Below are 22793 nucleotides of genomic sequence, written 5' to 3'. Positions count from 1 at the left end.
TGTCATATGTATAAAGAAAGTATTAACATATCACACCCTGGGAGATGAGGACCTGAATCCTACTTTGAATATCGTTTTAATCTCTCTGGATGACCCTGAGGTGCAGCTATAGCGAAAACAGGTTATTTATTCCAGATGCATTCTCTGAAAGGCAGATTAGTGATTTTCTTTTTTAAAAAATATTTTATTTAAAAATTTGTTTTTTAATTTTTGTGGGCACATAGTAAGTATATAGGTTTATGGGGCACATGAGATTTTGATACAGGCATGTAATGCATAATAGTCACATCAGAGTAAATGGGATATCCATCACCTTAAGCATGTATCCTTTCTTTATGTTACAAATAATCCAATTATACTCTTTTAGTTATTTTTAAATGTACAATAAGTTATTGTTGACTGTCATCATCCTGTTGTGCTATCAAATACCAGATCTTATTCATTCTACCTAATTATATTTTTGTACTCATTAACCATCCTTCCCTCCCCCAGCAGCTACCCTTCCCACCCACTGGTAAACATCGTTCTACTCTCTATTTCCTTGAGCTCAATTGTTTTAATTTTTAGCTCCCACAAATAAGTTAGAACATGTGAGGTTTGTCTTTCTGTGCCTGGCTTATTTCACTAACCTCCATTTCCATCCATGTTATTGCAAATGATAGGATCTCATGCTTTTTCATGGCTGAATAGTACTCCATTGTACTACATTTTCTTTATTCATTTGTCTGTTGAGGGACACTTAGGGCTGCTTCTAAATCTTGGCTATTGTGAATAGTGCTGCAATAATCTGGGAGTGCAGATATCTCTTCGATATGCTGATTTCCTTTCTTTTGGGTATCCTAGCAGGGGGATTGTTGGATCATATAGTAGCTCTATTTTTGTTTTTTTGAGGAACCTCCAAACTGTTCTCCATAGTGGTTGTACTAATTTACATTCCCATTGATAGTGTGTGAGGGTTCTCTTTTCTCCACATCCTTTCCAGCATTTGTTATTGCCTGTCTTTTGGATAAAAGCCATTTTAACTGGGGTGAAAGATATCTCATTGTAGTTTTGATTTGCATTTCTCTGATAATGATGTTGAGCACCTTTTCAGGTACCTGTTTGCCATTTGTGTGTTTTCTTTTGGGGAATGTCTATTCAGATATTTCACCCATATTGAAATCAGATTATTAGATTTTTTTCCTACAGAGTTGTTTGAACTCCTTATATATGCTGGTTATTAATCCCTTGTCAGATACAAAGTTTGCAATTTTTTTCTCCCATTCTGTGGGTTGTCTCTTCACTTTGTTGATTGTTTCCTTTGCTGTGCAGAAACTTTTTCAACCTGATGTGATCCCATTTATCCAGTTTTGCTTTGGTTGCTTATGCTCATGGGGTATTACTCAATAAATATTTGCCCAGTCTAATGTCCTGAAGAGTTTCCTCAGTGTTTTCTTTTAGTAGTTTCATAGTGTGAGGGTGAAATTTAAGTCTTTAATTCATTTGGATTTGATTTTTATATATGCTGAGAGATAGGAGTCTACTTTTACTCTTCTGCATATGGATAGCGAGTTTTCCCAGCACCCCTTATTGAAGAGACTGTTCTTTTCCCAATGTATGTTCTTGGCATCTTTGTCGAAAATGAGTTCACAGTAGATGTATGGATTTGTTTCTGGGTTCCTCATTCTGTTCCATTGGTCTATGTGTCTGTTTTCATGCCAGCACCAAGCTGTTTTGGTTACTATAGTTCTGTAGCATAATTTGAAGTCAAGTAATGTGATTCCTTCAGTTGTGTTCTTTTTGCTCAGAATAACTTTGGCTATTCTGGGTCTTTTATGGCTCCAAATTTTAGGATTGTTTTTCTATTTCTGTGAAGGTGTTATTGGTATTTTGATAGGGATTGTATTGAATCATAGATTGCTTTGGTGGTATAGACATTTTAACAATAGTGACTCTTCCAATCCATAAACATGGATTATCTTTCCATTATTTTGTGTCCTCTTCAATTTCTTTCATCAACATTTTATAGTTTTTATTGTAGAGATCTTTCACTTCTTTGATTAAGCTAATTCCTAGGTATTTAGATTAGTGATTTTCTTTGCATGAATGGGAAGGAGGGAAGAAGAGCTAATGAGTGTGTGGTGTGAGTGTGATGGGTTAGTGGGGATGTGGGGTGAAGCAAGTGTGTGTCCTGTGAGGTGTGCATGTACATGTGCACCGTGACTGTGTGTGAAGGTGTGTGGTGCATGTACACACACATACCAGCTGGGGTAGTGGCTGACGTAGTGAAGGAGGTACTTGTGGGGTGAAGATGGCAGATATCTTAATGTGAGCCCCTTATTTGGAAGCCTTGTCCAAAACTATGAAGCTGCCTCTTCTTTCCACCTGCATTGCCTCTGTCCTCCCTGTGCCCCATGTTTCCTTTGGCTTTCTCAGTCCACCAATGCCACTTCCTAAGGAGGGAGCAACGGGCCAGGGTCAGGGTAACAGAGTGGGGATGAATCCCATCTAGGTATTTGTGTTCAGGCCCAATGGTGGGTCCACTGGGCAGCCGCCCCTTTCCTGGTCTGCAGGGATTCAGTGGGAGGACTGTACAGTCCCCCAGGCTCCTTGTGATAGGTGACCTTGCTCAGTCCTGTGGCCCCAGCTCTCATGTGATGGCTGAGGGAACATGAGCCCCTCAAGGCCTGTGTGTTCCTGACTACACGGCGTTCAGGGCAGGAGCCATCAGCTGTGCAGCATCGAGGAGAGGAGGGGGCATGGGAACTGCCTCCGGTCAGGGGGACTGTGAAGTTGGGCAATCACGAATCTGGGCCTCACGTCATCCTTAGCTGTGGGTCACTGACCTGTTGACAGACTGCATGGCACCAGCAGAGCTCAGGGCAAAAAATGCAACCACAGTTAAATCTGACCACGCTAGTCGATCTAAGTGGTTTTGTTTGCCTCAGCGAGTTGTAAGGTTCTTCAGTAGCTGTGTTGCCCCCCATTGGCCATGGTGGGCTGTGCCCTGGGGGCCAAAATGCAGTGTGCTCACTGCTTGCCCGTTGTGTTCTTCAGTGTATTAGCACAAACTGTTGATCAATACTAGGGGAAATCCCTTTGCAGTATTTAGTTTTTGAAACCCTACTCACTGGGGTCAGGCCTCAGCTCCAAATTTCGGGAAAAACTTGCTTTTCCCGTTAACCACAGGACATTCTTTTCCCGTGCAGATGACTGTCCTAGTCTTATCTTCATTCATTAATGGAATCCTTGCCTGGATAGACATTTAAGTTATTCTAGGCTCTTAATTTCTGGTATATCCCTTGGGCTGTTTTATGTAATTTATGTATAATAAGGCAAATCCCAATGGGTCAGTGTGCAATGGGACGATATATGAAGGAATTTATGTCACAGATGCTTAATCAATGAATCGATGTTGGGTTGTCCTCCTCTTTTCTTCTTTCATTCTTATAAGGAATGTTATCTAGAGATTATACCTTTTTGATTTTTATTTTTTGAAACAGAGTCTCACTCTGTCACCTGGGCTGGAGTGCCGTGGCATGATCTCAGCTCAGTGCAACCTCCACCTCCTGGTTTCAAGCAATTCTCATGCCTCAGCGTCCTAAGTAGCTGGAATTACAGGTACATGCCACCACGCCTAGCTAATTTTTGTATTTATAGACATGGAGTTTCATCATGTTGGCCAGGCTGGTCTCGAACTCCTGACCTCAAGTGATCTGCCTGCCTCAGCCTCCCAAAGATCTGGAATTATAGGCATGAGCCATGATGCCCAGCCAAGAGTATACTTTTGATCCAGCAATCTCACTTGTAGGAATCCAGCCTAAAGAGCTACTGGGATGGGCTCAAACTCGTATAGATGAAAAGCATAATTTGTAATAGTGACATAGCAAGTCCGTCAGTGGGCGTGTCCATTATGTGTAATGTAATAGTCCTGTATTCATTGGCATAGAGAGATGCCCTACTTGTATTTAAAGTCAAAAAACCAAGATGCAGAACAATGTAATACGAATCTTTACATAAAACAAATTCCCCCCATCTGTGAATATATATCCATCAGTACACAAAGAAAGATGTACATCAACTGTTACAGTGGGGACTATATTCTTTTGTGCTGCATATTTCTGCATTATTTGAATAGCTTACAGTAAGAAAGTACTCATATTAAGCATTCATCGTCATATTCAAATTGATTTTAAAATAACTTATAAGTATAATAAAAAATTTTAAGGCCAGGCGCAGTGGCTCAAGCTTGTAATCCCAGCACTTTGGGAGGCTGAGGCAGGGTGGATCATGAATTTGGGAGTTTGAGACCAGCCTAGCCAATATAATGAAACCCCATCTTTACTAAAAATACAAAAAACAATTAGCTGGGTGTGGTGGTACATGCCTGTAGTCCCAGCTGCTAGGGAGGCTGAGGCAGGAGAATTGCTGAACCCGCGAGTGCAGTGAGCCGAGATCGCACCACGGCACTCCAGCCTGGGCGACAGAGCAAGACTCTGTCTCAAAAAAAATTAAAAAAAAAAAAAAAAAATTAGTCAATTTCTTTCCTCCAGTTGGGAACTTAATCAAATGTGTCAGGTATCTAACATCTAGGGCTAAATCAGTGCAGTTCCACTGGTTAAAAAAGGTATATGTTCATTTTTTTTTGAGTGCACTAATACTTGCCAGTCACTTTTGTGTGGGACATTTTATTCTGTTTGATCTTTATTGAGATCCAATTTTACAGTTGAGGAAATTGAGACCAAAAAAGTGAATTGCCTTGCCATAAAAATAGTGGTAGAAGAGTCTTCACACCCAAGGCTTTCTGACTTGGAAGTCTGCTTGGTTAGATACAGTGCTCTGCTGGATCTCTGGTTAAGAGTAAGATGAAGAAGGAAGCAGTTAATTTCTGATTAAGTTGCTTTTTATAAAGTTAGAAACAGACTCAAAACAAAACAGCCTTCTGACTCTTAATTTCTTCATCTGTAAAATGGGCGGAAGAGCTGGTCCTTCACCCTTTGGAACTTTCTGGGATTAGGGACACTTGCTACCCCTCCTCTCAATGAGTGTTTGCTTCTCCCCCACAGTACGTAGGAAGCCTGGACGTGCCGAGGCCCAACAGCAGGGTGGAGATCGTGGCTGCCATGCGCCGGATACGGGTGAGTGGCCAGAGGCGGCTTGTGTGGAGCTAGGAGTCAAGTACCTTAGCTGCTGGCCCTTCTAGGTAGGGCTGGAGGGGCCAAAATGATGGGCTACACCCCTTGCAAACCCAGACTTCTCCTTTCTGTACCCTTTAGGAAGCTGTTCTGAATTAAAGTTTGATCTTGATGAAAGGCCAATGTTAAAATGGATGTGATGGCTGGAGTGGTACCATCTTCCCTCTCTTGTGACCTGTAGCTCCTCAAACTGAGATACATGTTACCCTTGATGATGTGTGGTGACTGGCCAGGGACTGATATCTCTTTTTTATTCAAAGATTTTAGGGAAAAGGTTTAGTAATTAGCTGGTAATTGACTCAAAACATTCTTTAAAAAGGAAATTTATTGTGGCATAGAATATAAGATTTACTTGGATTTTTAAGAGTAAATGTGAGATTTTAACAAAATTTTATTGGTTGGATGCTTTAGGCTTTGGGAGTGTACTTTCGGACAGCTCAGTATACATTATTGTTGGTATACATGGTTTAGTCTATGAACTTGTTGCTTTCTGACTCTGTGGTACATGGAGCTGAGACTTAACAAGAATTAAATTCTCTTCTGATCCCTGCGAAGGAATTTGTCCATGTGCTCTGCACTGGAACAGAACATATTACCGTATACTTGTGCATTTCAAAGTTAGGTTTGGGATTAGTAAAATGGATTTTAATTTTTTTTTTTTTTAAAGAGAGACTTGGCATTAGAGATGACATGATTGGTCATCCCTGAATGCAGCCTGGGTTTGTTGTTTAGACTAATTGTTCTGTAGAATAATCTACTCGCCTAAATGGAAAACATGTAAGTAATGATGCCGTGGCTTCATTTTGCTTTGTTAGTTTTGCTTTCAGCCAATCCTTCTTCTGGTGAACAGAAACTTCAATTCAATGACAGCAACACTGGGAAGAAAATTTGCATGCTTGGGGCTGTTTCTCTGGGCTGTTCATCAGCCTAATACGATAATCTTTTCATTGCCTTGATCTTCCCAGTATTTCAGCATTTTTTATTGTTAAGTTTATTGAGACTGCTATTAAATACATCAGTACTATTTTTCGTGGACACAGAAGTAGCTTCAAAGCACTTTCACTTGAGTTGTTTCATTCAGTGTTCAAAGCAAGCTGTGAAGTGGGGGACCAGTTACCCTCATTTTCTAGATTAAACTGAGGCTCAGAGGGGTATAGTGAGGACTCCTGCAGGTCTAGGAAGGGGCAGGCATGTGGCCTGAATTCATTTCTTCACTGTCTCATGAGAACAGCAACTTTCGAGTATTTCCAGGCCTCCCCTTTTCCTAGAAGGTGCTAGCTCAGATAGCGCAGAGGCCTCTGCTGGGAACATCTGGTGGTGCTGCGATTGTTAGGATGGGCTGCTACTTTTGCCACAGTTGTGGTTCCTGCTGTGATAAGAAGGGTTGGACCTGTACCTGGCCTGTCCTTGGGGTTTCAACCAAAAAAAGTCCTTTTTTTATTCACTTTTGACTAAGAGACAGGGAATATATTGTCACTAATATCACTATCATTGTGAAAGTGATATCTCTGTTAATAGTAGCTACTACTAGGAATAGCTACTTTTGTGTCAGGTGCTGTGTCAGGCTTTTTAATATTGAAATAATATTTACTAGTTACAACTACTCTAGATGAGGATATTATTATTACATTTTATAGATGAGGAAATAGAACCTTGGGCAGATTAAATAATTCAAGTTGCTGTTAGTAGGAAGAGTCGGGATTCATATCCAGGACTGGGCTGTCCCATTTGTAACCCTGCTGAAGGCTTTTTGTGACCCTACTGTGAGTCATTATCTCATCTGAGGAACCAAAGCACTGGGACATGGAACCTCCCCAGTAAGAGAGCCAGTGGCAGAAACACAACTTTGTGGAACAAATAGAGGTACAGGAAAACATCACCTGGAAGCAAGGGAAGGCTAAGGCACGGGATGGGGCTGGCTGGTCGTGGGCTCTAGAGGCATCTGGTGTTGGAATGCAACCCCAGTCTTCTTTTCCCTCATCATCTGCCAGCCCTTATGGTCCATGTGCCTCTTCCTGCAGCTCCCTTCCTGTGGGCTGCTTCCAGTGCTTAATGAGCAGCTCATTAAATTAGAGGGAGCAATTAATTGGCCAGAAAGCTGTTTGGTCTGGCTGTCCAGTCTCTTGTTTAGACTGGCCACCATTAATAGCAAGTGCTGTGGTATGTGTTTTACCCTAAACCCCTCAATTCACTGCTAGGTCCAGGCTGCTATTTTCTTTTCTTCTTTGCCTTTTAAAAGCTGTGTTGGCTGTAATTACAGCTGTCAAGAACTAGGGCATGGGATTTCTGTGTAAAGGACTATTCTTGACTTTGTCCTTTTATTTAGAACGGTGCCAGGCTAACATTAGGCAGGGTTTTGGTTGCTGGGTGCTCTGATGGGTTCAGAAGACACAGGCCTCACAGCTTGGCTGGAGCAGTGAGTAGACCTTGGAAAACAGCAGTTCTGATAAGGATCACAGAGCCTCACGTGTGTGAGATGTTGACCTCCCTGATTCTGTCTGGAACACTAATGGGACAGTTGATGGGCAGTGAAGATGATCTGTTTCCCAGAGAGAGAAGTATTCAGAGTGAAGGGATCTGCCTGAGGTGTCTGCATTCATTCTCTAGCTGGTGTGTGTATTTTTATTCCTTACCCCAGTGTGGATTCTGAGCTAAATATGTGGACTTCGTTGATTTCACTGGTGCTTTTCCTCTTCCCTCTCTTCATTTCTCATTTGGTCTCTCACCCTCTTGATGTCCTTTCTGAATTTATATTATCTGTCTTGAGTGTATTCTGCTTTTTTTACCTTTTTAATACGCTTTCAGTACTTTATGGTTATTAAACATTAAATTTAACTATTTTTAAGTGTGAAGTTCAGCAGTGTTAAGTATATTCACACTGTTGTGTCACAGATCTCTAGAACTTTTTCATCTTGCAAAATTGATACTCTATACCCATTAAACATAATTCCCACTCCCCCTTTTGCCAGTGCTTGGCAACTACCTTTATACTCCCTGTTTCTGTGATTTTGACTACTTCATATGAATAAAATCATAGAGTTTTTGTCCTTTTTTGACTGGCTTATTTCATTTAGCATAATGTCATCAAGGCTTATCCATGCTATAGCATGTGACAGGATTTCCTTCCTTTTTAAGGTTCCATAATATTCTGTTGTGCGTATATACCACATTAAAAAAAAATCCATTCATTTACCTATGAACATTTGGGTTGCTTCTACCTCTTGGCTGTTGTGAATTGTGCTGCAATGAACATAGGTATGTAAAGATGTTTTTGAGATCTTGCCTAGAAATTTTTGGGATACATATACCCAGAAATGTGATTGCTGGATATGGTAGTCCTGTTTTTAACTTTTTGAAGAACCTCCATACTGTTTTCCATAATGACTGTCATTTTGCATTAACATCACATCTTCCTTATTTATTGTTTACCAGAGAGTAAAAGTTAAGTGTTAGAACCAAGACCAAACTGCAGGCCTCTGATTCCAGATCTGGTACTTTCCCTGCTCTATGCCAACTCCTTGGTATTGGATTTATCCATATTTTACTCTCTGATCTCTACAATGACCCAGACAAGAAGGAAGCTTAAGGGACACTCCCTAGAACCACAGAATGGTTGTCCTGCTCTTTATTTACCAAGGATCCAAAGGTCTAAGAAGTTGTCAGCTGGAAAAGGAAGAGGAGAATGAGAGAAGAGGGAATATACCTCCTTTTTAAGTTGAAAAATATATTTTTTTCTTTCAGCTGTATAGCTTAGAACAATTCACAAAGTTCAGGGAAACTCTGCTTGAGCTGGGGATTGGTCTGACACTGGCATTGCTTGCTTGGAGGTTGCTGGTTGAAGGTGCAGGGTGGCCGGTAATGCTGAAACCTGGTTGCTGGCATTGCATTGTCCAACTGACCGTGAGTGAATAGGTGAGTCCAGCAGCCAGATGTTTGGTATGACTTGCATTAGTAAATATGAACACTAGTCTGTCATTTCACCTTTTATCTTTTCTTGGAAGGCAGCACTATGTAGCGAAAAGAGCTCTCAATGAGGAATAATGAGGGCTGGACTTGAGTCTTCTCCTTGACTTAATAGATAACCTTGGTGAGGCATGTAACTGCTGTTAATCTCAGTTTCCTCATTTATAAAAGGCAGAGCATGACACTTCTTGTTCTGCCTCTGTAGTGCTGTTGTTGAATCTGGGATGAGGCGTGGAAAAACGTTTTATAAACCACAAAGTGCTATTTATATTCATCAGTATCATTTTTATACCTTCCTTTGGGTTTCAAAGCATTTCATAAGTGCAGATAAATACCCTGAGAGATATTGAGCTGCCTCATCTAGCCCCTTTTAATAGCTAGTGTCTTTTTTTCAGGTTTCAGTGCAAATATCCCTTCCCTGGGGAGGCCTTTCCTACGTGGGTCATCTTGTCCTCTCATGTTCTGTGGCACCACACCCCTCTCTTTTGTAGCACTCAGAGCAACTGTATTCCCAGTGTTTGGCACGGTGCCTGTCGGTGCTCAGTAAACATTTGTTGAGTGACTGAGAAAATTAATCTTACTTAATAACCACGTGAGCATAAAGCCATGAAATTTGGGGAGGCTCCACTGAGGGGGTTCTGGAAGGAAGATGGCTGCACTGAAGTCAGACTTGACAGGTTCTATAGCTTTGCCAAGGATGCTGGTGTGGAGAGAGTGGGGCTGCAGTGCCTGGCTCCAGCATGTCACTGGGTGGTCCCCGACCCCTTCACCTTTGGAACGCATTGTTGCTGTGGGAATAGGGGGGCTTTTGGTGCTGGCCTGTTTGGTGGCTGAAGACCCAATCTCTGGCTCTTAAACCAGGGAGATAGATCCCTGCAGTCGAAATGTGGTGCAGCCTCTTGGAGACCAGTGCAGACCAAACCTAGGAGGGATGTGTGCTGCGGCCAGATGACACTCGGGGATGTCTAGTCTCCCATGGTGGCTCCTCTGGCTGTGGGCCGGGCAAAATCTTGGCCCCACTGCAAATGATCTTTCAAATGGTCCAGTGTGGGGTCAGAGTTTCCTATTTAACAGTGACTTGGTTTCTCAAGTGTGGTGCTCTGGAGTGGTGTTGATCTTGAACTTGAACAGAATGTGCGGGTTCAGTTTTGAAAATGGCCAAGCCCTCCTCTCCCTGCAGCCCTCTTCCAGAATTGCCACCTCTTCTGGAAATTCTCTCAAGAAAAACAAACAAACAAACAAACAAACAAACAGAAAAATATAAAATGGCCTTGGACACTTTCTTGGGAAAACATAACTGAAATGCTCTTAGGAGAACATTCAGGGACTGGTGGATGGGCAGCTTTATGGAGGCAGCGACTGGAGTTGTAAATGCGCCTCTCTGCACTTGTGTTTCCTTACCCACCAGCAGTATGGTTCTGCACATGGTCTCATGCATTCAGCCATGAAATCCATATTTTACCTCCTCCGGGAGGCTTTGTCCAGGAGTCACTTTATCCATTTGTATAACTTTCTCCCAAAGTGGCTCCCCTCAGCACCATTCACTCCTTTGTCATTGTTTTCCTTTTCATCCAAAGTTCAGAGTTGGAACATCTACCTTGAACAGCTGAAGTTGTAACACAAACCTTTCTCTCACTGTGTTAGCATGGCCCTATTAATTTCCTATGCTGCTGTAACATATGTTTTAATACTACAAATTTAGTGGCTTAACACAAACTTATAGTTCTGGAGGTCAGAGTCCAAAATGGGGCTAAAATCAAGGAGTTGGCAGGGCTGCATTCCTTCTGGAGGCTCTAGCGGAGGATCTGTTCCTTAGCTTTTCCAGCTTCCAGGGGCTCCCTGGATGCCTTGGCTCATGGCCTCTTTCCATCCTTAGTGCTGGCAATTATGTCCCTGAATTATGGCCCCTGCTTTCTGTCTTAACATCTCTTTCTCTGATTCTGACTCTTCTGCACCTCCATCGCCTTTGCTTGTGAGGCCCCTCATGATTAGACTGGGCCCTCCTCATTCTCTCTTCCCCAGTAATCCAGGATAATCTTTCCTTCTCAAGGTCCTTAAGTTGGTCACACCTGCAAAGTCCCCTTTGTCATGCAGGGTAACGCATTCATAGGTTTGGGGGATTAGATCATGGACCTCTTTCGGGGCTTTGATTCTGTCTACCATAATGGGATTAAAGTGTTAGGCTCATAGTAGGGATTGGAGAGATTCCACTCACTACTGAGGTGCTCTAGTACTGGGATCAGGAAGAACTAAATTCAAATCCTGTTCCTTCTGAGCACATTTCTTTATCAATTATTCTTTAATCATCAGGAAAATTGGGATAATATCTTCTTGGCACATGTATTTTAGATTTATACATGAATGCATGCAGAATACTGAGTCAAGTGCCTAGCATGTGAATTGTGAACCATAAATAATAGTTCTTTACCTCCTTTCTTTTTTTCTTTTTTTTTCTGAGATAGGGTCTTGCTCTGTCACCCATGTTGGAGTGTGGTGGCATGATCATAAATCAGTACAGCCTCAACCTCCCAGGCTCAGGTGATCCCCCTGCCTCAGCCTCCCTAGTAGCTGGGGATACAGGCATGTACCACCACACCTGGTTAATTTTTAAAATTATTTGTAGAGACGGGGTCTCCCTATGTTGCCCAGGCTGGTTATTTCTTTCTAATTACTGTATATCAGAGCAGGGCTTTGGGGTCAGAAAACAATACCGGTTGGTTGCCAAGCTAACTATTATTATTAAAGACATGAATTCAATTGCTTTAGGGCAATTATTATTTTTAACAGTCAGTAGACCAGTGTTTCTCAGAATGGGTTCTGTGGCTCTCTTGGAATTTAGGAATGTATTTTTGAGAGTTATCCATAAGAATTTAAGAATTTATCCATAAGAGTTATCCATAAGAATTTAAAAATTTTGTTTTTCATTTGATCCTAATGACAACAAGATAAAATAAGCCTGTTCTGGACTGTTGGAAGGGCCATTGTCTGCCTGAGCGCTGTCATTTGGGTTTATCGTTCACAGTTGTGTTTGTCTACTTGTTTCTACTTGTGTTGCCATCAGATATTTCTTCTGTAAGGGTTATACCCTGAAGAAAAAGAACAGAAAATTTTAATATATATATAATGAATTCTAATAAGATAAAGGACACATGACTGCACTTTGCACAGTCATGAGTTATGAATCAAGATTTTGCAGTAGTTGGAACAGACAGAGGAAAGTGGCAGAAAAATGGGGTTAGTGCCCCACTGAAGGTGGGGCTGATATGTAGCCGTAGTTCCTGAGGCAGCCTCTGGAGTTGCTGATGGCTACTGTTTGTTCTGATAACTTTCAGTGTCTTTTCTGATTTGTTGGGACTGTGCCATCCTGGCTGTCTAACTTCTGAGTATCACCCTGCATATTCCTCTGCTAACCAAAGAAAATTTGGGGCAGGTAGTCACTGTATATTCCTGTTGTGAGCAGTGATATCATTTCAGTTACAAGGACAAAGTATTCTCTGATTCTAACATTCTTAATTTGAATGTATTGGTAACATAATTTGTGTTTAATTTATAAATCTGTGTAAACGTTATAAGTAATTTATATCTAGTTTTATGCTTTACATATTTAAATGATGCAACAAACATTATTTGCAACGCTTCTTTGGGTAACAGCTTTTTGAGGTGTAATTCGCATTCCATATGATTCATCCATTTAAATATACAATTCAGTGAGATTTAGTATATTCTTAATGTTGTATAACCATCACCACAATCAATTTTAAAACATTTCCAGCACTCCAAAAAGAATCTCTGTACCTCTAATCCATCATCCCCCATTCCCCAACACCTCTAGCCCCAGATAACTAGTAATCTACTTTCTGTCTCTATGGATTTGCCTATTTTGGACATTTTAAACGGCATCATATAATATGTGGCCTTTGGTATTTGACTTCTTTCATTTAGCATAATGTTTTCAAGGTTAATCCATATTGGGGCATATATCAGTACTTCATTTCCTTTTATTACTGAGTAACATTCCATAGCATGGCTATACCACATATTATTTATTCATTCAAACACTGAGTGTTTGCCAATTTTTTTTTTTTCCTTTAAAAGGGGCCCAGACTTTGTTAAATTTTAGAAAACACTTGATAGGATTGAGCAGTGTGTGATGGAATGGTTAGAACTGTCTTCTTCTCAGCCAAAGGAAACAAATCAATGCTTTCTTAGGGGACAAGGTATTCTCATCAATATAAAGAGCAGGGCCCAGACAGCAGGACCTAATTTTTTCCCCACTCATTTGAAAAAATAAATGGACATCCCTTTTTGAGCCAACACTGTTTTAGGCTTTGGGGATACAGCAGTCTACAAAACAAAGTCCCTGTCTATGTGGAGTTTATAGGGGTGGGTGCTCTTTTACACAGACTGTTTCGGAAGGCTTCTGGGCTCTGATGACACTTGAGTCTCTAGAGATGTGAATGCAGAGAGGGAGTGAGCCATGTGGGTATCTGGAGGAAGTGTTCCAGACAGAGGTCAGCAAGTGCCAATGCCCTGGGGGCAGGAATGGGCTTTGCAGGTTCAAGAAATAGCAAGAAGGCTAGTGTGAATGGAGACTTGTGAGCCTGAGGGAGTGATCGATTATTTCTAGGATTTTATTCTCAGGACTCACACCTCAAGAGAATCTGGTTTGCTAAGTACCTACTGAATACATAATGGAAAATATATTTATCTTTTCCTGAATCTGCACCAGACTGAAAAGTCACTTAGTAGGAGGAGTTTGGTTCTGCTCTTGAGGTGAAGTGATTTGGGAATGAATTTTAAACTGGAGCAGAACTGCTGAATGCATTATCTGTCAGCAGAGAAGAGTTAGTAAGAATCGGGAGTTGTTATCAAAGCGAAACACATGCTAGCTTTTAAATAAGGTGCCTTGCTTTATTATAGTCATTGAGCAGTGTGTGAGTTTCCACGGGAGGTTTTGATATTGCCCCGTTCAGTCCACAGTTTCTTGCACTGACCCACCTAATTTTGGGAGTCCTCTGAAGCCAACAGTGTTTATCCATTGTAATAGGATGATATGCAGAATGTCACTTTTCGCTGCTACACTAGCCAGCCTTTAGGGACCTCTTGGTTCATGTTCTTGGTGTTGGCAACAGGTTGCATTGAACATCTACTTTTTGTTTTTATGACTTCTATGACATGCATATGTATATGCACACACACAGCATAATATTTGTCATGTTAATCGCTTGTAAGTGTACAACTCAGTGGCATTAAATACATTCACACTACTTTGTATCCATCACCACTATCTATACCCTAATCTTTTTCATCCTTCCTAATATGAACGCTGAACCCATTAAACAGTAGCTCTGGTTTCCCCTAGTCCCTGGTAACCGCTGTTCCATCTTACATTTCTATGAATCTGCCTAGCCTGGATGCCTCATATAAGTGAAATCTTATATAGTTGTCCTTGTGTGTCTGGCTTATTTCACTAAGCATAATGTTTTTAAGATACATCCATGCCGTGGCATGTATCAAAAGTGTATTCCTTTTTATGGCTGAATAGTATTCTCTTCTGTGACTTTTTGTACTCAGCATATTACACAGGCTCCAGTGTGTGGCACGTTTCCTCTTGGAGCCAAGAGCAGCATATTATAGGACAAAGACAGAAAGCCGTGGCAGCACACACTGAAGACCCGAGCGGCAGGGAGGGCAAACCTCTGAAAGGCTCCGATTTCTTTCTTACGATCCCTGATGAAAGGTCCTGATTTCTTACTTATGAAGCACTTTCTAGTTGTTTAAGTGAATTTTCACATCCACTGTCATCTAATGTTAGTCTTCCGTAATCCCATAAAAAGCAGGCATTATCCTTATTTTACAGATAAGGGTCACAGAAAGAAAATGACCCCCTTAAACTAATTACATTGTCGTTCTTATCGGTATTAACCAGAGTTGAGTACAAATTGCACTATGTACTGTTACTGTGTTGAGTCCTATGCAAAGCACTTAACAAGATTTGTTATTTGATCCTATAACAACTCTGTGTGGTGTAGGTGTAATCATCATCCCATTGTCCAGATGAGGAAACTGAGGTACCAAATAACTTGCCATAGCTCACAGAGGTGGTAAGTGGGGAATCTAGGATTCACTCCTGAGCTTGAACATGGTATGGTTGTGGGATGCAAGCAAGGTAAGACTCCGGTCTGCTTACGTCTGGCTCAGAGATCCTGTAAGAACATGCCGACAGCCTCTGCTTTACCAAACGTCAGTCCAGGCAGCATCGTCTGTGTCCCTGATTGTGCCTTTCTCCAGTCTGGGAACACTGCCAGGCAGTGTATAGCACTAGATGTAAATAAGGCCATTATTTGATTTTATAAACCTCTTTTTGGAGGTTGAAACTTGTATATTCTGTGTGACACCCCCATTTGGATATCCCAAAGGCACCTTAAATTCAATATGTCAAGAAACTGAAGTGATTTCTGCAGTCTCTCCTCTTTGCTTTGAAAAAGCAAACAAACATGCATTTGTTTTTCATGTTTCCTTATCCTAAGGAAAGACATCTTGGCCACTCAAGAATGTATGCTGGAAACCTCAGGGTCACCTTTCTTCTCTGTCACTACCCCTGGCTTAGGTCACCCTTACAGATTTGCCTCCTAAATATTTCTCACTTATGTCTCTCCCTATTCCTTCCTGCCAGTGCAGCCCCGGACTGTCGTGTTTCACGGACAGCTGCAGTGCCCTCCAGACTGCCACTGTGCAATGGCTGTGCCCTCCCACCATCCTCGACACTGCTGCCTGGCTCATCTGTGTAAGGGGGATTCTGTAGGCATTGTCCTGCTTTAAAACCATGTGGTGATTCCAGGCTGGAGTCTGAGCTCAGAGCAAGGCATGTGGTGTTCTGCCAGGCACCTGAGGCCACAGCAGCATATTATAGGTCTACTGTGCCTTGTGCCCTGCATATGTTCTGTTGGAGCCACCTCTATTCCCGCCTTCCTTCTGTCTGGGAGGCACTCCTCTCCCAGTGCAGCTGAAGTCTGTCTCTTCAAACCTCAGCCCAACTTCTGATTGTCCTCCAGAGCCTGTTTGAGCTGTCATCCCATCTAGAAGCTTTTTCTGAAGCCTGCAGAGTAGTTTCCTCTGCTTTTGTGTTACCATTATACTCTAGAGAGACCTTTGTTTCCACATTCATTACAGTGTATTTGTCTTTTTGAGGGCAGGGACTCTGACATTCATCTTGACAGCAAAGGGGTGAATTACTCAACTGCTAATTCTTTTGTAAAATGGACAATGTCAACCCTGTTAGAAGTAAATGCAATAATGGGTGTCAGGTCCTTAGCACCGTGCCTGGCACATAGTAAATACCCAGTGGACACCTGCACCTTCTCTCTACATCCCTATTGCATGGTGGCTAGGCCCGGAAGGCAGCGAGAATTGGCAGCTCAAACCCTTTTGGTCAGGGACCCTTGCTGGGTGGAAGCTCCTCTCCTGGTGGTGCCCCTTGGCTGAATCTGGTGTATCCATCAGGTCCAGGTTGGAAACTACCAAGCAGAGCCCTGCTGCCTCTGGGTATTCTGTTCAGCACCCAGCCGTTTGACATTTAATGAATGTAAAAAATAATGGGGCAGCTGCTGTTCCTTACTCTCTCCTGCTGCACTAAGTCTCTGCCTCACTGGAGAGTCATTTAACTGCATGAAGGTTGGTGGTGGGAACGCAAATTGCTTCTCCACAAAGAGCTCACCCTGCTCTCTAACCAGTTGGAATCACCCTTGTTAATGTGATATTAGCAATTTACGTGTCTCCTTAACCACTAACCATCCTGAGAGGATTTGGCATTCTTTGTGGCTGTTAATCGTCTCATTGCCTGAGGGCTTGTTAAATAGGTGGAGTGTACACCCAGGCTTTCTCCTACAGAAAACAGTCATTCGTGATCTTTTCCCTTTTACTCAGCCTCTCTCCGCAGCTGCCTGAGCCCGGGAAAAGGCAGCGTCCTCCCCTCCCACGATAGGCAGAGCTGGGCTCTGGGCCAAGAGTCCCTGGTTTGACTCCCTGCTTGGTCAGGACTTGATCAACATCATCGCCTGGCCCTGGCTCCAGGGTTGTTGTGGGGCTGAGGGAGGTGCCTGGGCAACCCATTTCCCGGTGGAGGTCACTTGTCCCTTTCCTTTCCCTCCATCAGGCTCAGGCTCTTGGGGCAGTCCTGCTGTCTCAGGGGGTCTCTCCTGAGTCTCTAAGACATAGTCGTCATTCACATTGTATGCTATTGACAATCATCCCATCCCCTGCTGCTTCATTTTGTGACTTGTGGACCCAAGTGGATCTTTGTTTATCCTGACCCAGGAGAGCCGGGAAAAGAGACAGTTTGAATTGCTCTGGGCGTATATTACTTGCTAATATTTTAGAATTTGACTTACTGTCTCCCCAGTTTTTCCGAGGTATGAACCTAAAAGTCATTTCATGGAAAAAAATAGTGAGGAACTGGTGTTATTTCTTTTAGGTGACACTAATAACTCAACGTGAGACGCGTCAGAATTTAAGCGGCTAGTCAAAAAAAATACCGGTGAAAATAGCAAGTCTATATTGATGTTAGTTTTTATATAACAGGTGCCGTTCTAGGCATTTTGCCTGTAGCAACTCACTGAACCCTCATAATTACTTTATGGAGAGGAGGTTCAGTAACCTGGTCACACAGGCAATGAATGGCCAGGATTCAGGCTCCAAAACTAAGTCTTCTGACCATGATGCTGCCTCTGTAGGGCTGATAGAGATCATTACTAAATCACCTCCTTTGGGATTCTCTGCTCATTGATCATGGAGTGTTACCTGCAGAGTGCAGCTGTGATCTCTCCTTCAGGGCTCTCTGTGCAGAGACCTCAGTAGTCTGTGTTAGTGCCATCGTGTTGAAGCTGGTCCCATCCTATCTACACTTTTCTGGACTTCTGGTTGAGCCAGTCTGCTCAGATACGAACTTCCAAACCAACCTGTTTCTCTTCGGTCCTCAGCCAGGCTTTGTGACATCAGCTACTACAGTTGCGGAAACAGCTGATAAACACGATCGGGCTGCTCAGAGGGAGAATATGGCAGTAGGGTCCTTGGCCGACGTTGCCTGCTCACTTGGAAGGGCAAAGACCTAGAAATCCATGTGCAATTGATGCACAAGCTGTCATTGTGCTGAGGCTTGTGGGCAGGGGGTTGTTTCTCTTTCCTTCTCCCCTTGTCTTCCTCTCCTTTTCTTGCTCTTTTTCTTTCTTTCTCCTTCCCTTCCCCTTTCCTTTTCTCCCTTTCTTTCTCCTTTGAAAGACTAATATGAGGTCCTGGTAAAGATGGTACATAGAAGACAGGCTTCAAGTCTCCATTAAGTTCTTTCAATGTTGTAGTAAGTCACTGTTCCTTGTTGAACAAGAGGCTTAAGGGGCTGAGGCAGCGAGGGATTGAAGTGAAGTCTGGCTTGGTTCAGTCCTGAATGCCTAAACCAGGCCAGGTTTGTGTTGGGTTGGTTCTGCCTCGCATGAGAAGTACATCCAAAGATTCTGTGCCTCCTGGGGAGCCATGCTGGGCAATCTTCTAAGCATTGGACTTTGAGGTTAAAATAAAATGTCTTGCTCCCTTGATGGGGATTTCTGAAAGATTGGTGGGATTCTAACTGCCTAGCAGGGTACCAGATGCCGCTTCCATTTGACTGAACATCAGCACTTTGAGAATAGCAGGTTTTTTTAGCAGTACATGAGCTTTGGGGCAGCTCTCTGCCCTTCCTTGCCAAATGGCCCTATTTGATCTGGAGCCCTGGCTTGACTTTTCTCCTCAGCACCTGCTGTTTTCGGACCAATCCCATTCCTTCCCCTGGTTTTCTCTTTTACAGAAATCCTTTCTTCCAACTTGATTAGATTTCTTGGCTTGCACATCTGGTCTTCATTTAGTAGGGATGACACTTAATTTAAGTAAGAGTTTGGCTGCCTTTAAATTTAACAACTGCACCCTGTTAGGGGACTGTTGAGGAGTCAGTAGCTGAATTGTTTATTGAAAGAGATCATATTGATTTATGATTTGCACTTAAGAAATCCATTCTCCCACACCCCTGCATTTAATTGTATGGCTGGGCACTTAGACAGCTCCTTTAAGAATCCAGTGCCCTTATCTCTGGAGAGGAGTTTCTCCTCAGTGTGCATACAGGACTACTGTATGTGTGTGGCATGAGTCCGTCTGTCCTCACAGAGGAGATTGTGCATTGGTAGAGCTGGAGGGCTACTCTTGTCTACCCAGCATGCCAGCTCCTAAAGTGTGAGGTCCATCATGTCTCTACTTAAAAACTTTCGGTGGCTTCCCATTGCCTGTGAATGAAATATGGAGTCCACAGCAGGCGGGTAAGGGCCTCCCAGTCTCGCTTCACTGTGACTGTCTAACTCATTTTCTATCATTGCCATACAGAAACCCAGTTCTCTGGCCCCACTGAATTTCTTAAAAGTCTTCCCATTCACTTGGCCATTCTACCTTTATGTTTTTCGCTTTCCCTGGAATTTCCTCCCTCTCTTTCCTGCCTCTCTGGTCTCTGTTCTTCAAAGCCCATTTCAAATGAAAACCTTTGCTACGAAATCTTTCCTGATTCCTCTCACCCATAGTGTGCCTCTTTGAAGTCAGACACCCTCTCTGCATTTCTCTTCAAGTACTTTACCTCATTTTGTGTTATAATTGTTTTTATGATTGCTGTTTATTCTTATTCAACAGAGTTACTACCTAAGGGTCGGTGACCCTGTGTTGGTCACCTGTGTCCCCTGAAGGCATAGAGCTCAGTGCCTAGGGTAGTAATAATTGACATTCCTGAGTGCTCACTCCATGCCAGTTCTATTCTAAGCACTACACATGTAATCATCTTGGCTGATCCTCACAAAAGCCCTTGGAGGGAGGTGCTGTTATTAGCCCCATTTTACAGATGAGATAACTGGGATCTAGGCTGAGTAACTTGCCTAAGACTACCCAGGTAGGAAGCAGCAGAGCGGGGGGTTCACCTGGGCCTTCTGTCTTCTGAATCCAGGTCCTCAACCAGTAAGCTACATGGCTTCTTTCATTAGATACTTGCTTAATACATGTTTATCAAGAAAAGTTGTATTAAAATCAATAAATACAGGTGAGCAGGAACAGGTTAGTTTAAAAATGAGGAGAGGGAAGAAGAGGAGGAAATTAGAATGGGCAGGCAGGAAAAGAAAAGAAAGGAAGAGGGCTAAGAAACCAAGGAAGAGAAGAAACGGTAGCTACAGGGGTGGAGCTCATCCCAGCACACTCAGCACTGTCACTGCAAATACTCCAAGTGTGACTCAAGGCATTAACCAAAAGGGATGGAGCAGGAGGGTGCAGAGTTCAGGGTTGTCATGCTCCTTTTCTGGAAAGGAACCTGAAGCATGGAAATGCTGTGGCTTGTTCTGGATCCCACAGGACAGCAGTTCTGGATAGAATTCAGGTCCCTTGTACTTTCTGCTTTATAAGGAATGACACATGACTTTCTGTCCCCGTGCTGTTGTTATTGGAAAGGGTCATGTAACCCTGGTGTTGTGAGGCTGCTCATCATAGTCTTGTATTCTGCCTGCATCTCCTAGACCGCGTGTCTCCCTCTTTCAACCGCTTCCGCTTTGGTCCAGGTCTCAGCCATCTCTTCTTGTCTCAGCGGCTTCTTCCTGCACTTCGCTTCTGTACCGGTCTTCACTCCTGCAGAATTTGCATTCTCTAATCTTTGTCTCAGCCATCCCCACCCCTGAACTCAGAAGCTTCTGGGACTAAGGATCCTGTAAGTAAGCTCTTAGGACCTCACCCTTTGTTGAGGTCTTTCATCAGGCTCTCCAACCTCTCTGTCTGAACTCGTCTCCTCTCACCTAACTCCCCAATTTGGTCCTCCACTCTTCTCCTGAGAGTTCTTTCCATCTAGTGGCCTCTCTTCTCTCTTGTCATGCTTCTCCTTGTGGCCATAGAACAACCAGTTGTGCCAGCCTTTCCCCTTTCGTGGAATCTCCCTGTGCAATGAAGAAAAGCTGAGGACGTTCTCCCATACCACCCTTTTCAGGCCCTATATTTCCTCCTTAAGCCTCTTCAACCCTTTAAATGGAAAGGTGTCATTCCCAAGAAATCCATTCAGTAGCCCCAAGGTAGGGGCTTCAGCCAGTGAGATGCTTGATGGTATTACATGGGAAGATGCTGACATGCTCCGTGGGAGAAACTTCTCCAGGCCTTACTTAGCCTACCCACTATCTTTTACCCATCACTAGCGAGAGCTCTTTGTAAAGCAAACCAGAAGTCCAAGTTCAGATGAACCCAGTTTCCTCCAACTGAAGAGGAAACTTGGGGAGCCTATACTGGAGAAGAACATATCTTAAATTTTCACATTTTGTGAGTGGCAGCGTAGCTGTAGCAGTAGAAACATATATCATAAGCACCTTGGCTTTGTTTGAATTTTGAGAAATGGCAGTCACAGAGACTTTTCTATATGCATATCATTCCCTGACACAGGAGAATGACTATCCCGGTCTGGAGTAGGGAGTGTGGGCCTGTGAGTAGGTGCGCCCCAAGTCCACATGATGGCTTTGCTATTGAAATCCTCTAGGTGGCCATGACTCTGTGTTGCTAAATTACTTAACATTGCAAACTAGTGGCCTACAGGAATAATCTTGATGAGGCAGATGGTTTAAGTGGAATGTCAGCAGGTGGCCTTTTGAGATTATTGGCATATATCGCTATTTTCTGTGACCCAGCCAACTCTTTGGTATATGTATGTCCTTTCCCTTCTGTCAGATGAGGAAGGTTTTTGCTTTGCTTTTTTTTTTTTTTTTTTTTTCCATCTCAAGGTTTTGCATAGATTAACCAATGGAAGATCATGAATCATTTAAATAACTATGCTGATTTTGAGACTGAGCCTTGAGATTTTGCTATTCAGGCAACTAACTTCTCTGCCTGCCAGTTGGGTGTTATTTTTAACTAAGTATAAGTTCACCCTTGCTCAGTAGGAGTCTCTCTCTCTCTCTCTCTCTCTCTCCCCCTCTCTCTGTTTTAGGGGAATGGGGTCTCACTCTATCACCCAGGCTGAAGTGTAGTGGTACAGTCTTGGCTAGTTGGAACCTCTGCCTCCCAGGCTTAAGTGATCCTCCCACTCAGCCCCCTCAGTAGCTAGGACCATAGGTGGGTGCTACCATGCCCAGCTAATTTCTTTGTAGAGGTTGGTGCAAAAGTTACTGCATTTTTGCCTTTGAAAATAATGACAAAAAACGTATTACTTTTGCACCCATCTAATATTTTTGGTAGAGATGGAGTTTCACCAGGTTGCCCAGGCTGGTCCTGACCTTAAGTGATCTGCCTGCCTCAGTCTCCCAAAGTGCTGGAAATATAGGTGTGAGCCATGACGCCTGGCCCCTGCCCTTTTTTCTTTTTGTAAAATACACTTTCTATTATAAAACAGTTTTAGATTTACAGAATTATTGCAAAGATAGTACAGAGAGTTCTTATATACCCAATACCGAACTTCCCCTATTATCAGCATCTAATGTTAGTATGGTACAATTGTTAGAATTAATGAACTAATATTGATATATTCTTTTTAACTAAAATCCATACTTTTTCATATTTCCTTAGTTTTCCCTTAGTGTTCATTTTTTGTTCCAGGATCTTGTCTGGGACAGCATTTAGTTCTTATGTCTCCTTAGT

At 42.8% G+C, this 22793-nt stretch overlaps 1 protein-coding gene and 1 long non-coding RNA gene across 5 annotated transcripts in view; one reads left to right on the top strand and one right to left on the bottom strand.

Annotated features, from left to right (window-relative positions):
• Positions 1-22793, top strand: part of NOS1AP (nitric oxide synthase 1 adaptor protein) — a 299267-nt gene that overhangs the window by 84160 nt on the left and 192314 nt on the right. For 2 of the 4 annotated variants that reach the window (XM_032291581.1, XM_032291580.1), the window contains exon 2: positions 5046-5117. The exons of 1 other annotated variant lie outside the window; for it this stretch is intronic. In XM_032291581.1, the coding sequence (XP_032147472.1) occupies positions 5046-5117 (72 nt within the window). Of the gene's footprint in view, positions 1-5043; positions 5118-22793 lie in introns of those variants that run through there. One more of the 4 variants, XM_032291583.1, reaches the window with a different exon arrangement.
• LOC116560266 lies at positions 1772-21104 on the bottom strand. Its single transcript, XR_004272881.1, has 3 exons — positions 20577-21104; positions 15718-15724; positions 1772-1782 (listed from the first exon to the last, which is right to left on the bottom strand). It is a non-coding gene; the product is annotated as an uncharacterized LOC116560266 (long non-coding RNA).

Source organism: Sapajus apella, unplaced genomic scaffold (assembly GCF_009761245.1).
Source record: "Sapajus apella isolate SASKATOON/1434 unplaced genomic scaffold, GSC_monkey_1.0 scaffold25, whole genome shotgun sequence".
In the NCBI taxonomy this organism is placed as follows: domain Eukaryota; kingdom Metazoa; phylum Chordata; class Mammalia; order Primates; family Cebidae; genus Sapajus; species Sapajus apella.
The sequence above is the reverse complement of the archived record's forward strand: the minus strand, read 5'-3'. Positions and strand labels throughout refer to the sequence as shown.